Source organism: Haemorhous mexicanus, chromosome 14 (genome assembly GCF_027477595.1).
Source record: "Haemorhous mexicanus isolate bHaeMex1 chromosome 14, bHaeMex1.pri, whole genome shotgun sequence".
Classification (NCBI taxonomy): domain Eukaryota; kingdom Metazoa; phylum Chordata; class Aves; order Passeriformes; family Fringillidae; genus Haemorhous; species Haemorhous mexicanus.
In genome coordinates, this window is record NC_082354.1 from 5,107,938 (window position 1) to 5,119,448 (window position 11,511).

At 53.7% G+C, this 11,511-nt stretch overlaps 1 protein-coding gene across 1 annotated transcript; it reads left to right on the forward strand.

Moving 5' to 3' along the window:
• The first annotated feature begins 3,433 nt into the window (after nt 1–3,433).
• RAB9B (RAB9B, member RAS oncogene family) lies at nt 3,434–9,135 on the forward strand. The gene is made up of 3 exons (XM_059859260.1): nt 3,434–3,513; nt 5,037–5,089; nt 5,931–9,135. Exon 3 carries the CDS (start codon nt 5,965–5,967, stop codon nt 6,568–6,570), a length of 606 nt encoding a protein of 201 aa, XP_059715243.1. The 5' UTR covers nt 3,434–3,513; nt 5,037–5,089; nt 5,931–5,964; the 3' UTR covers nt 6,571–9,135.
• The last annotated feature ends 2,376 nt before the right edge of the window (nt 9,136–11,511 follow it).

Below are 11,511 nucleotides of genomic sequence, written 5' to 3' on the forward strand. Positions count from 1 at the left end.
AGAGTCCCTGCCCCAGTGCAAGCCCCTGGTACTGCTCACCCAGCACATGGCTCCTGGGCCATGTCCCCATCTCCAGACAAACCCCGTGGTGCTCAGGACCCACCGGTGAGGTCCTGTCCTGGCCATGGGGCCAGGGCAGTGCTGCTCTCAGCGAGCTCCCACCAGCACAAGGTCATGCCCAGATAAGCCCATTCCTTAACTTGTGCTAAGTGTGCTTTAGGCGTAGTAGTTACTAAGTAGGCAGCTCCTGTTGGGTCACAGAGCTGCTTGGCTGCATTTCTTATCTCTTTACTTTGCTGGGCTTTGGGAACATGTTAGTACAAACCATGGCTCTGTGCTTTGCCCTGGCACTGATGGCCTTGCTCTGCTGGGGGAGCTGCCTTGTGGAGAGGATCAGGGAATACATCTCCCTCTCCTTACCCAGGGCTGATGTGGGTGGCTTTGTTGTGCAGGCTCAAGAGGTCCCTGCTCACCCTTACATGGGCTGTTTAAAACTACTAATTAACAACTGGGGTTTTGTGGCAGCAATTTACAGTCTCTGCAGGTAGCTCCTCTCAAGTGTGAGGGAAAGATATCTATCCAGGGAAGATCTTGTGAACTACTCAGGAAAATGGACCAGTACAGGTGAAGGCATCCAGTACCTGAGAGAATTAAGTAATGCTGGAGGTCATCTACAGTGATCTAGGCAAAGGTGATGTCTCCAGAGATGCAGAGGGTGCTCAGTGCACACAGGCTGTGTGAAGGAAGATGACTCAGAGTGCCCCGGTGTCATTCTGGCAGCTTGGCAGCAATGTATTGCCCAGGTATGAAAACAACAGCTTTGAAGAAAGCACCTTATTGGCTTCAGAACTTTGATGAAATATCTGTTCCTCCTCGTGCCTATAAGCCAGTGCTTGGCTTTCAGGGGCACCCCAAGAAGTCAGTCCCCTCCTGCCCTGCTCAGAGGGAGAGTGAGCCCCAGATGCATGTGCTGTACTCTGTTTCTTCTTGCCTCAGCAGGGGAGGACAACAAGCAGTGGGATGGTGAACCCAGCTTTAAGCAGAAAGCCAATGTATGAGATGTGAAAGCCAAAAGAGCTGTTAAGAGGAGGAAATCCCAAGAAGGCTGCCAATTGCTGTAGAGACATAAGAAGGCAACTGTCTTTCAGAGTAACCACTATGAGTGCTTAAGCCCTACCTCCCCAAAAGCAGCTGGACATCACCTGCTGATCTGAAGTAGAGAATAAATCCTTTGCTTTCCTTAGCTTCTGCATGCAGCTTTTGCTTTATTAATCTGTCTTTATCTTGACCCACAAGTTCTTTTCCATCTTACTTTCTCCCTGCCTTATCTGCTGAGAAAGGGAGTGCTAGGGCAGCTTGGTGGGTAACTGGTGTCCACCACAGATGCCAAACTGGTTGTTATCCAGCTCAGCAAGACGACCAGACTGGGAGCCAAGTCAGACAGCCACTGGGAGCCAAATCAGACCAGGCACATCCCTGCTCAGGTAGGCAAGTGACACCACCAGCTGCCAGCACCCACAGATTACCCTGGAGGTAGACGGGGGCCCCTTGAGCACGAGCACGGTCAGCTGGGGTCACTGGCCATGTGGCATGTTTGGCTGAGCTGCAGGGATCAGTGCTGCCCTCCCTAAACCCTGCAGAGAGCATCCCCTGAGGATTGGGTGTCTGCCAGGCCTGACAGGGGTGGTGCAGGAAGGCAGAGCATGGCACAGTGCTGCAGCAGAGCACCATGCCTCTGCTGCCTTGGCAGGATCTGCCATGGTGGCGCTTTCTTGTTCAGAATCAGGGCTCACCCCTTACATGCTAAATTAGATCCCTTATCAATAAATATTGGCAAATAACAGGATTGAATGACTGCCAGGCAAAGGGAACTTGGCAGGGGCAAGTGTGCCATGCTCAGAGGCTCACTCCACCAATGCATGGTCCTGACAGAGCTGGCATGGGGATCTGGACTGGTTTGGAGGGATCTCCCACTGAGTGGTGCAGGCTGCATCTGTCACTGGTACCAGCAGCATCCTGCACTTCTTCCCTGGAGCTGCTGTGTACAGTGGTGCCCCACATGCACACCCTGGAGCTCCCACATTTTCCCCAGGCTGCCCTGGTCCCCTACTGCCAAGAGCCTCGACCTTGGGCCGTTGCGCTGCCCTCCCCCTCCTCACCCCGCTAGGCTTTCCTTGTTCCCTATCTCTTCTGACAGATCACTGAGGCCAGTATTAATATAATCCCTGGCTTAATTTAAATCGTCCTCCCATCTCATGCTTTCCCTCAGGGAGAACGGAATTGATGCCCTTTTGTAGCACTCACTCAGCGCTGGGAGCTGATGCAGGATCCAGATGGCCAAAAGCCCTGGATGTCCACACCAGAGGTCCCTGCTCTTCTCCCCTGCATAAGGTGTCCAAGGCATGTTGCAGCCCCAGTGAGATGTGTCCCCAAGTTTCAAAGGTATATCTCAGTGAGCACCAGGCACTATTAGGAAGAAGAGTTGATGATGCCAACCACAGGGGAACTCACGAGTGGCTGCTGCTCCCCAAAACCCCTCTGCAGCCACCTGGGGGTCTGGTTTCCCTCTCCCTCTGCTCTCACTGTCTGGGCGAGGCTGCCCACAATTTTCCCCTTCAATGTAATGTTTGTATTAGCTGTTCTTCCCCGGAAAACACCTTAAAGACTTTCTTGCTCCTGGTCCGTGGGCGATCATGAGGGTGGAGAAGTCTAGCTCTTTCGGGCAGCTGTCACTGAAGTGACAAAGTGGGGACGGGGGGACTATGAGAGGAGTGACAGGGGCAGGCGGTGAGGGGGCACGGGCGGGACTGTGAGGGGAGTGACAGGGAAGGGCGGTGAGGGGCTGCGGTACGACCTGTGGGACTGTGAGGAGACAGGAGATCGAGGAGTGACGGGGACTGGCATTAAGAGGGCTGCGGGGGCAGGGGACACGCGGAGACTGTGAGGAGAGTGACAGAGGGGACTGTGAGGGGAGTGCCGTGGGCGAGCAGTGCGGGGCTGCCGGCCACGCAAGGACATGGAAGACATGCAGGAACTGCGGAGGGAGTGACGGGGGGTGCTGTGAGGGGCTGCGGGGCACAGGGGGACACTGAGGGCACTGGAGCTCGAGGAGTGACAGGGGAGGCAGCGAGGGGGCACAGGTGGGACTGTGAGGAGTAACGAGGGGACTGTGATGGGGCTGAGAAGGCACAGGGGAGACATGGTACTGAGGAGTAACGAGGGGACTGTGAGGAGAGTGAGGAGAGTGAGGAGGAACAGGGGGGACATGTGGGACTGTGAGAAGAGTGACGAGGGGACTGTGAGAAGGCTGAGGAGGCACAGGGGGGACATGCAGCACTACGAGGGAATGACGGCGGCACCGTGAGGGGCTGAGGGGCGGGTCCTGCCGGCCGAGGGCGGGCCCTGCTGGCCGGCGGGAGGCGCAGGCGCGGCGCAGGCGCGGGCGCGGGGCTGAGCGGCACCTGCGCCCCGCGGGCCGGGCGGCGGCAGCGGCCGGAGGGCGGTGAGGGTGAGGTAAGGGCGGGCCCGGCGCCGCCGCCCCGGCTTGGGCACCTGCGGAGGGGGAGGCTGGAGAGCCGCCCCTTTACCCCGGCCCGTGCCGAGGGGGCTCCTCGCGGGTGCCGCTCCTCGGCTGCGGGCTCCTCCCTGGCTGCTCCCGTGGGGCGGGATGGGACCCGCCGGAGGGTCTCGCCTCCGCCGAGCCGGGGCCTGGGGAGCAGGGGGGAGTCGGACCCGGCGTGCCCACCCCGCTGTTGGTACCTGCACACAGGTGCTGGCGCCCTGCGAGAGCGGGTCGGCCCTGCTGCAGTGGGGTTCAGCATCCGGAATAGCTCGCAACGGGACCAGCGATGTCAAGGCTGTGTCACGGCTGCCGGCAGCGTGCTGACCTGAGCCCTGCTGCTGAGTTCTGCAGGCTCTGGAGCAGCCCGACCTAACCTATTAGTAATTTTTAAAAAGAGTCACTTGCTAACAGAGCATTTCTAAACAGAAATTCTGCTCGGGGCCGATGGCCTGTGCCAGGAGGGGCTTTGGTGGCAGTGACTGTCTTAAACATCCCTCTGGAAGGTTTGGAAAGGAACAAGGGTATTGAACAGCTCACCTGCTCACGGGGCAGGATTTCCCCTAAGCCGTGGACCATGGGGACCTGTGATGCGGTTCCTGTTTGTTTCTTCTGACATTTGCATTTTGGTCTTTGCTTTAGAAGTACTGGGTCACACACTGCTCCTCAAATAGCCCATCAGGTTAGCTCAGCTGGGCTTGGTTTGAGGTGTTTCTGTGCAGGGAAGTGAAATTTGTGAGCCTTTTGTGCAGAAAGTGAAGAATCTCACTTAAAGCAGAAGTTTCTGCTTTTGGCTTTGTGGTAAGCACTGTTTGAAAGGGCTGCAAAAAGAGCAGAATCAAGGTTGAACAGGGCCCCCCGAGGTTAAGGCAGAAAGCAGGGTTTGGCCTGGAAGGAGTAGGATGCTGATCAGAGCAGTGCCACATACTCCTGCTTCAGTGGGTTGGAGATGTCATCACTAAGCAGCACTACTCATCCACACCCTTCCCAGGAATGTTGGTAGCAGGTGTAAGCAAGCTCCTTGTCTTTTTATCCCAGGCTGTTCCCAGCTGGCTCACTTTCCTGGTTAGTAGATTCAGGTGCGTGTTCAATCCTCAAATCAGATTCCAGGGTGTGTGAGTAGGCAGGACAAGCAGATCACAGTTATTATAATCCCCTGGATTGAGGGGAGACGCAGGTTGTGCACCCTGTGCTCTCATGTCAGAGCTCCTTCAGTTTGTTTTGTTCTTACCCGGGGTTCAGCATGCACCTTGTACTGGCTCTGTCCTGCCTGGCCAGAAATGGGCTGTGTTCCATTTCACTCAGGGCAAGGGAAACTCCTCAGTGCTTGGTTCTTGCTGTTTTACTCCAGCCATCAGTACTGCACATGCAGGTTCCTAGAGCTCTGCTGTTGTCCTTCCATCCTCAGTCAGCATCACAAACTGAAAGACAATGAGGGCAGCCCTGGTAACCTTGATGACTGATGTTTGTTTTTTAGTGACTGATACACTGGAGGAAGGTGTTCCCTGGACAGTCCTGGAGACAGAGCAGGTACAGTACAGCAGGCCAACAAACCTCTTATTCCATGTCAGGCCTTTACCCTAGCCTGTAGTGTGTCCCTGGGAGGGGGAGGATGCATTGGCACTTGGCCTTGAGGGTGCTGACTAAGGAACCTGTGGTGTCTGGGTTGTTGCAATGTGAACCTGCAGCTGAGCCCGAGCAAACTGGGCTGTGACAGGCGCTGCCAGCAAAGAGCAGCTGGTCCCTGTGCCTGGGAAGCCCCTTCCGAGCCATGGAGATCATGCGCAGCTGCACTGCCAAGGTGAGTCAGCATCCTCAGGGTGATTAAGAACTGGCTTCACAAATTACTTGTATTGATATTACACCTGCACATCTATTACATCCTTCAAGTAGAGCAAGTCAGAGAGGAGAAATTGTTTAGCTGGTGATGGTACAGTGGAAAGGAAGGCCTGGTGATGGCCACCTGTGGTGATTTTGCTGTTTCTGTGACAGCCTTACAGGATGCAGGCCTGGAGAGATGTTTCAAGTAGTGATGATGTGTTTGGAAAATATGCACAAGCTTTCTGATACAGGGTTTTCACCAAAAGTGCTGTATTGATACTAAACTCTCAACAGTTGTTTTTACCTTGCACTTAAAGAGGTCATGTGCTGCTTCCATTTTGGACCTGATGGAGGACTTGAGTGCCTGAAAGTTTGTCCAGTTCCCAGCTCTAAACTCTAATAAGAGAGATTAGGAGATAAGATCTCTCTGAAAAGAGACATCACCTCCTATATACAAAACTTCAGAAGTGGGTATAGAAATACCATGTTCTGTTGTTCTGCAGAACCCAGAAGTCAAATGGCTGTTTTGTACTCTTTCTGAACCTTGCAGATTGCCTTGCTGCCCTGCTCTCCATCCTGCTGCAATGAGTGGGAAGTCCTTGCTCCTAAAGGTCATTCTCCTTGGAGATGGTGGAGTTGGGAAGAGCTCCCTCATGAATCGCTACGTCACCAACAAGTTTGACTCACAGGCCTTCCACACCATTGGGGTGGAGTTCTTGAACCGGGACCTGGAGGTGGACGGGCGATTTGTGACCCTCCAGATTTGGGACACTGCGGGACAGGAGAGGTTCAAGAGCCTGCGGACGCCCTTTTACCGGGGAGCAGACTGCTGCCTGCTCACCTTCAGCGTGGATGACCGGCAGAGCTTTGAGAACCTCAGTAACTGGCAGAAGGAGTTTATCTATTATGCTGATGTGAAGGACCCTGAACACTTCCCATTTGTAGTCCTGGGCAACAAGATAGACAAACTGGAGAGACAGGTGAGCACAGAGGAGGCCCGGGCCTGGTGCATGGAAAACGGTAACTATCCGTACCTGGAGACTAGTGCCAAGGATGACACCAATGTAACGGTGGCCTTTGAGGAAGCTGTGCGACAGGTGCTGGCGGTGGAGGAGCAGCTGGAGCACTGCATGCTGGGCCACACCATTGACCTGAACTCCAGCTCCAAATCGGGCTCGTCCTGTTGCTGAGAGTGGCTGCTGCTTTGGGAGCGGTGCTCGAGCCGGCCGCTGGATCAAACACCTGGGCAGCCCTGGGCCACTCTGAGGAGAGTGGCCACAAGGACAAGAGGTGGTTTGTTCACTGGGGAGCTGCAGCCTCACCATCTGAATCCTGCCTGGATTTTTCAGGCACAGAGCATGTATCTGCGGGAGGGAGCTGTTAACAGAGTATGTGAGCATAGTCTTGCTTCCATCTCTGCCTGTTTTAGCAGGTTTAAGGGGCTGAGTTAAAGTCCTTTAAATTCTCTAAAGACAATAGGGATTTGTTCTCTACCAAGAACTGCCTGCAGAGCAAAGCTGAGAGCATCCTAGACACTGAAGTATTTTAGTCCTGAAAAAAAAAAAAAATATTAGACCCACTCATGACCATACTGCCAAAGGAAATCCCACTCAACATACTGAACAAAACCTGTCATAAAGACTCTGGCCCTTGTGACTGTGAGAAAGCCAAATACTGGAGTGGCTGGGATGTGTGTCTGTTATTTGGGATAAGTGCATTGTGTTCTGAGGCTGAATTGTGATGAGAATTGTTAGAGCTCTGACTTGAAGCAACATGTGAAGGAGAGATGGGCCTGTGTTTGAATGTGACAGTATTGTTTCTTCATGGCTGCCTATTTCTGGTCTGTTTTTCCTCACCTCTAACTTTGTCTTGTGTGAGTGTTATGTTTTGGAGAGACTGTCTGCTTGTTGTTTAATACATGTTTCCTTGTCACTTGTGGAAGCTCAGCCTTGAAGCCTTGGGTGAAAAACACTGATGTGGATGCTCACTGGGTCATGTCAAAGGGTTACTCAGGAGATCTGGAGAGTGACACTTCAGCTGGTTTCTGTCACAAGTAATCACTGTGTTCAGGTGATGTGCTCTAGCAGACCAGATGGCAGGTGGGTGGGCTGTCTCCTAGATGTGCCGGTGGCTGGGGCCTCATGCGTGGTCAGCTGTTAAACCCACTCTCTGTCTGGCAGCAGTGACCACTGTGCCTCATTAGCTGGCACAGCCACGCCTTCAGTTGCTCCAGCGTGGATGTTCCCTGTGAATGCTGCAGCATGGAACCATTCACCCGGTGTGTCAGGCACAGGGCTGCAGGCTCAGTTAGCCCATGCCATTGGCCTGGCCCCTGATCCCTCATAGGAAACCCAGGGTGTTTTATCTCTAATTCCTGTGACAGACTGGTAAAGTGTCTGCTGTCAGTCCAGTGGGGAGAAAGCTGCGCTGCTTTCTCTGTTCAAGGTGTGGGCAGCCCAAGGGGCCTTCTAGAAGGGATGCCAGCCTTTGCTCCCATCTCCTGCCCTCTGCTAGGTGTTAGTCCCAGGCTGGCTGTGTAGCAGAGATGAGCTTGCTGGCTGCTGTCTTTGCTATTCAAACCTTGTGCCCTGCAACCCCCCGTGCAAGCATTTGGCCAAAGCTGTGGCTGCCCACAGGCACGTAGGAGCCTGCCCCGAGCACGTATCCACTGGCTGCTGGGTGATTCCCACTGTGGTCAGCTGCTGGATGGTTAATTTATAGCTCAAATCAAGCAACCCTCCCTTAAGCTGTGCTTTAGAGCAGGGCAGTCCTTGCCCTGTGCTGGCAGCTTGTCCCCATCACAGCACAGTCTCTGAGCATGCAGAGCATGAGCGTTTTCCCCCATTTCTTCTGGGGTAACCCAGGGAGATAGTGCCCTTGTCTGCAGGGCCAACCGTGTGTGGGACTGGAGTATTAATGCTTTAGGGGGAACTAATTTCTAAACAGGCCTGAACAGTTGTATTCATGGGGAGTGAATGCTATTTGAGCAGCTCCCTGAAGGAGAAGGTTCTGCCTCTATAGGTGAAAAAGATTTTTACAGGATGTTATTGTTACTGTTTATTTAACTGTGTCTGACCTCCTGAGGCCTCTGGATTTTTCTTCATTAGCACTGCTTGGTATTTCCTTCAAGGTCCCAGGCTCTGTGACCTGTGGTTCCAGTTTCCATCCCTGAACAGGCTCATTCCCTGGAGCTGGCACAGGGGCTCAGGGTGAGAACAGACTCAAGTCCCTGTGTGCTGGCCCCCCAGCAGGGGGGCTGCTGAGGGAGCTCCCTGCAGGTGAAACTGCCCCTTTCCCATGGATCTCCTGGGGTCTGTGTGAGGGCTGGCACCTCCTGTGGAAGAGGGGAGAGATTCAGCGTGCCACAGTGCAGGAAGCACATGTGCAGCTGTTTGCAGCACCCTGTGTGTGTCAATGCTGGTAGCTAAAGCTCAAGAGCCTCCTTGTGCACGTGTTACACAGCACCTTTTATTTCTGACATTGGATCACTGACTTTTTATATTAAAACCCTCCTATTATATTAGGCTTTTTTTTAAAGGCAGAGTATAATATATTTCAGTTGTTTAATTTATTTTAAATGAAACGCACAATTCCCAATGGAGCCAGGATTTTGAACTCTGTTGCAGTTCAGTGCCAACAGCCATCCCTTCCCGTGTCCCCTCGTGCTGCTGCAGTTATTGCTATTGCTACAGAGCTGGAATTGTAAAACCATGATTCTACCTTTCTTTAAGCAAATAAAACATGGATGTATCTAAGTGAGTTTGGGAAGTGGCTGCCTTCTTCGTTTATCAGTGTTGAAGTCAGTTTTTGTTCTTCTGAGGACTGGTTAGTTACAGCATCTGGCAGAGAAGTCACTGAGGGCTCAGAGGGATATTCCTTCATGTACCTACCTGGACCAGGAGCTGAAGGATCAGAACTCAACAGCTGAATCCAGTGACCAGTTTTGTCTTTTCAAGAGAATCAGAAAACAGTTTCAGAACAGAAATATTCCACATGGCTTCCTTCTGTCACTACATCTTAAATTCTCAGTCTGGGCTCTCAGCAGCAAGTCCGGTACTTTCCTGTGAATTCTTCCTGTGATCTTGGAACTGGCTCCTTGGGCTCCAGGGGGTTGTAGCCAGGCATGATTTCCATAGGATGTTGAGAAGGAAATCAGCATATGGGGACTGTTCTCTCTCGCTCTCCTGCCAGGATGGCTGCTTATTTTCGAGGACTTTCTCTATGTTTGCAGAGCCTGTGCCTGCTGTTTCTTTTGGCAGAATGTTTTAGTTTATTTTCCTCCCAGGTCTGCTTGTGCTATCCATGATTCCAGGAGGCAGCACAGGGTTCAAAGTGCTTGGAAACCGTGCATTTTAAATGTGGGCTGAGTATCTGGGGTCCTCCAACGTCTTACTTCAGCCATTTCAAAAGGCAGCTGAAAATGCAACCAACACTGGTGGGAGATGGCTCTGGCCTGGGAGTGTTGTGGGGTTTGGGTGAGGCTGCCTCAGGAGGGGTCTGTCTGAAAGCACCAGCAGCTGCTGACTCCCCTGGTGTGAGGTGTTTGTAAGGAAGAGCAGGCAGAGGCAGGAGCCGTAGAGAGGCCATTCCCTCATTCCCCACTTTCCCTCTGTAACCTGTGGCAGAGGGCTCTCTAGGTTTTGTCATGGCATGGGGAGAGGATGGATCCCTGCAGGGCAAAGGAGTGTTTCCAAAGGAAAGCCGTGAGCTACTTCTATGTGGGACAGATGCTGTAGCATAGAGGAGGATGGGTGAGGAATGCCCTGATCCCATTCATCTTTCTCTCCCATGGCCCTCTTGAGGATTCTACTGCTCTGGGCTGGGTAGTCCCCCTGAAAGGCCATGCAACTGCTTGGTGGTGGGCTAAGGAAACTGCACTCTCCTCAAGCGAGCACCAGTGGCTGCAGATGCCCTGGGGCTGCTCTCTGGTGACCAGGGGTGTTCCCTGAGTGCGGCTCCTCCTTAGCTCTGGGGCTGCTCCTCAAGGCAATAAACTGTGAGGAGATTCATGGGATCTCTGGATACAGCATATGTGAAGTTGAGCTGAATGAATAGAGAGTTAAAAATGGCCCTTTAGGAGCCTCTGAGCCCTACTTCAAGCTCCAGTTCCAAACAGGGGCTTGAGGACAGCTCTGACACTGAAGCACTGGTGTGTTCTCCTCTGGACTGAGGAGCACTGCCCAGGTGGGAGGTGATGGCGGCTCCATCCGTGGTTATCTGAGGGCCACAGGTGAGTCAGAATTCCTTGACAGGGAGATTGGGCTAATCTGTGAAATGGTGGATTGCCTGCTGGGGTGATTGCTCGTGTGAAAGCAATCAGAGATGGACAGAGATAGCCCCTGGCCCCAGTGCTTGCATGACTGGTGCAGGAGCTCTTTCCTCGTGACTTCCTGGGGTCCTTTGGGGGCTGATGCACATGGCCACGTGCAGGTACAGGACTCCTGGAACAGGTTGCTTGGAGAAGCTGTGGCTGCCCCATCCGTGTAAGTGTTGAAGTCCAGGGAGAATGGAGCTCTAACAACCTGCTGTAGTGGAAGTTGTCCCTGCCTATGGCAGGTGGTCAGAGCTGGATGATTTTTAAGGTCCCTTTGAACCTAGGCCATTCTGTGATTCTGTGACTTTCCACTTACTATTCCCTCTTCATCTTTAGACAGAAGCTCCTGGCAGAGCTGGACTATGCAGAGATGGAGAGAAAGCAGCTGGCTGCTTGATCAGGTGCAGGTGAGGACTTTAGCCAGGGCAGGTGGGTGTCAGTACCGTGCCACGGCCCTGGCAGGCGGCATGGCATATCCAAAACAGCTCTGTACTAGCCACTGTGAAGAAAACTGCCCTGGCTGAAACCAGCACATCATCCTACACAGCCTTTCCAGGGCTGAGTCCGAATCCGTGCTGAGAGAAGTGAGCCTTTGGTGGTGTTTATGGTGTGTCCTGGGGGGCCCCGGGGAGGGGTCCCCAGGAAGGGCTATCAGCCGGGACGGGCAGCACAGGGACGGGGACCGGGGCTGCGGCGGGAACCGGGGCTCGTCGCCGCTTCCTTCGCTGCCCGAGGAGTCGCCGCTGCATCCGACGGCCGCGGGGAGGAGCCGCAGGACCGGGGATGCGCGCCCGAGGCTCGGGGATGCGGAGGAGGC

Excerpts from the sequence above, each read along its gene's own strand:
- RAB9B (XM_059859260.1), top strand. The coding sequence starts at position 5,965 with ATGAGTGGGAAGTCCTTGCTCCTAAAGGTCATTCTCCTTGGAGATGGT.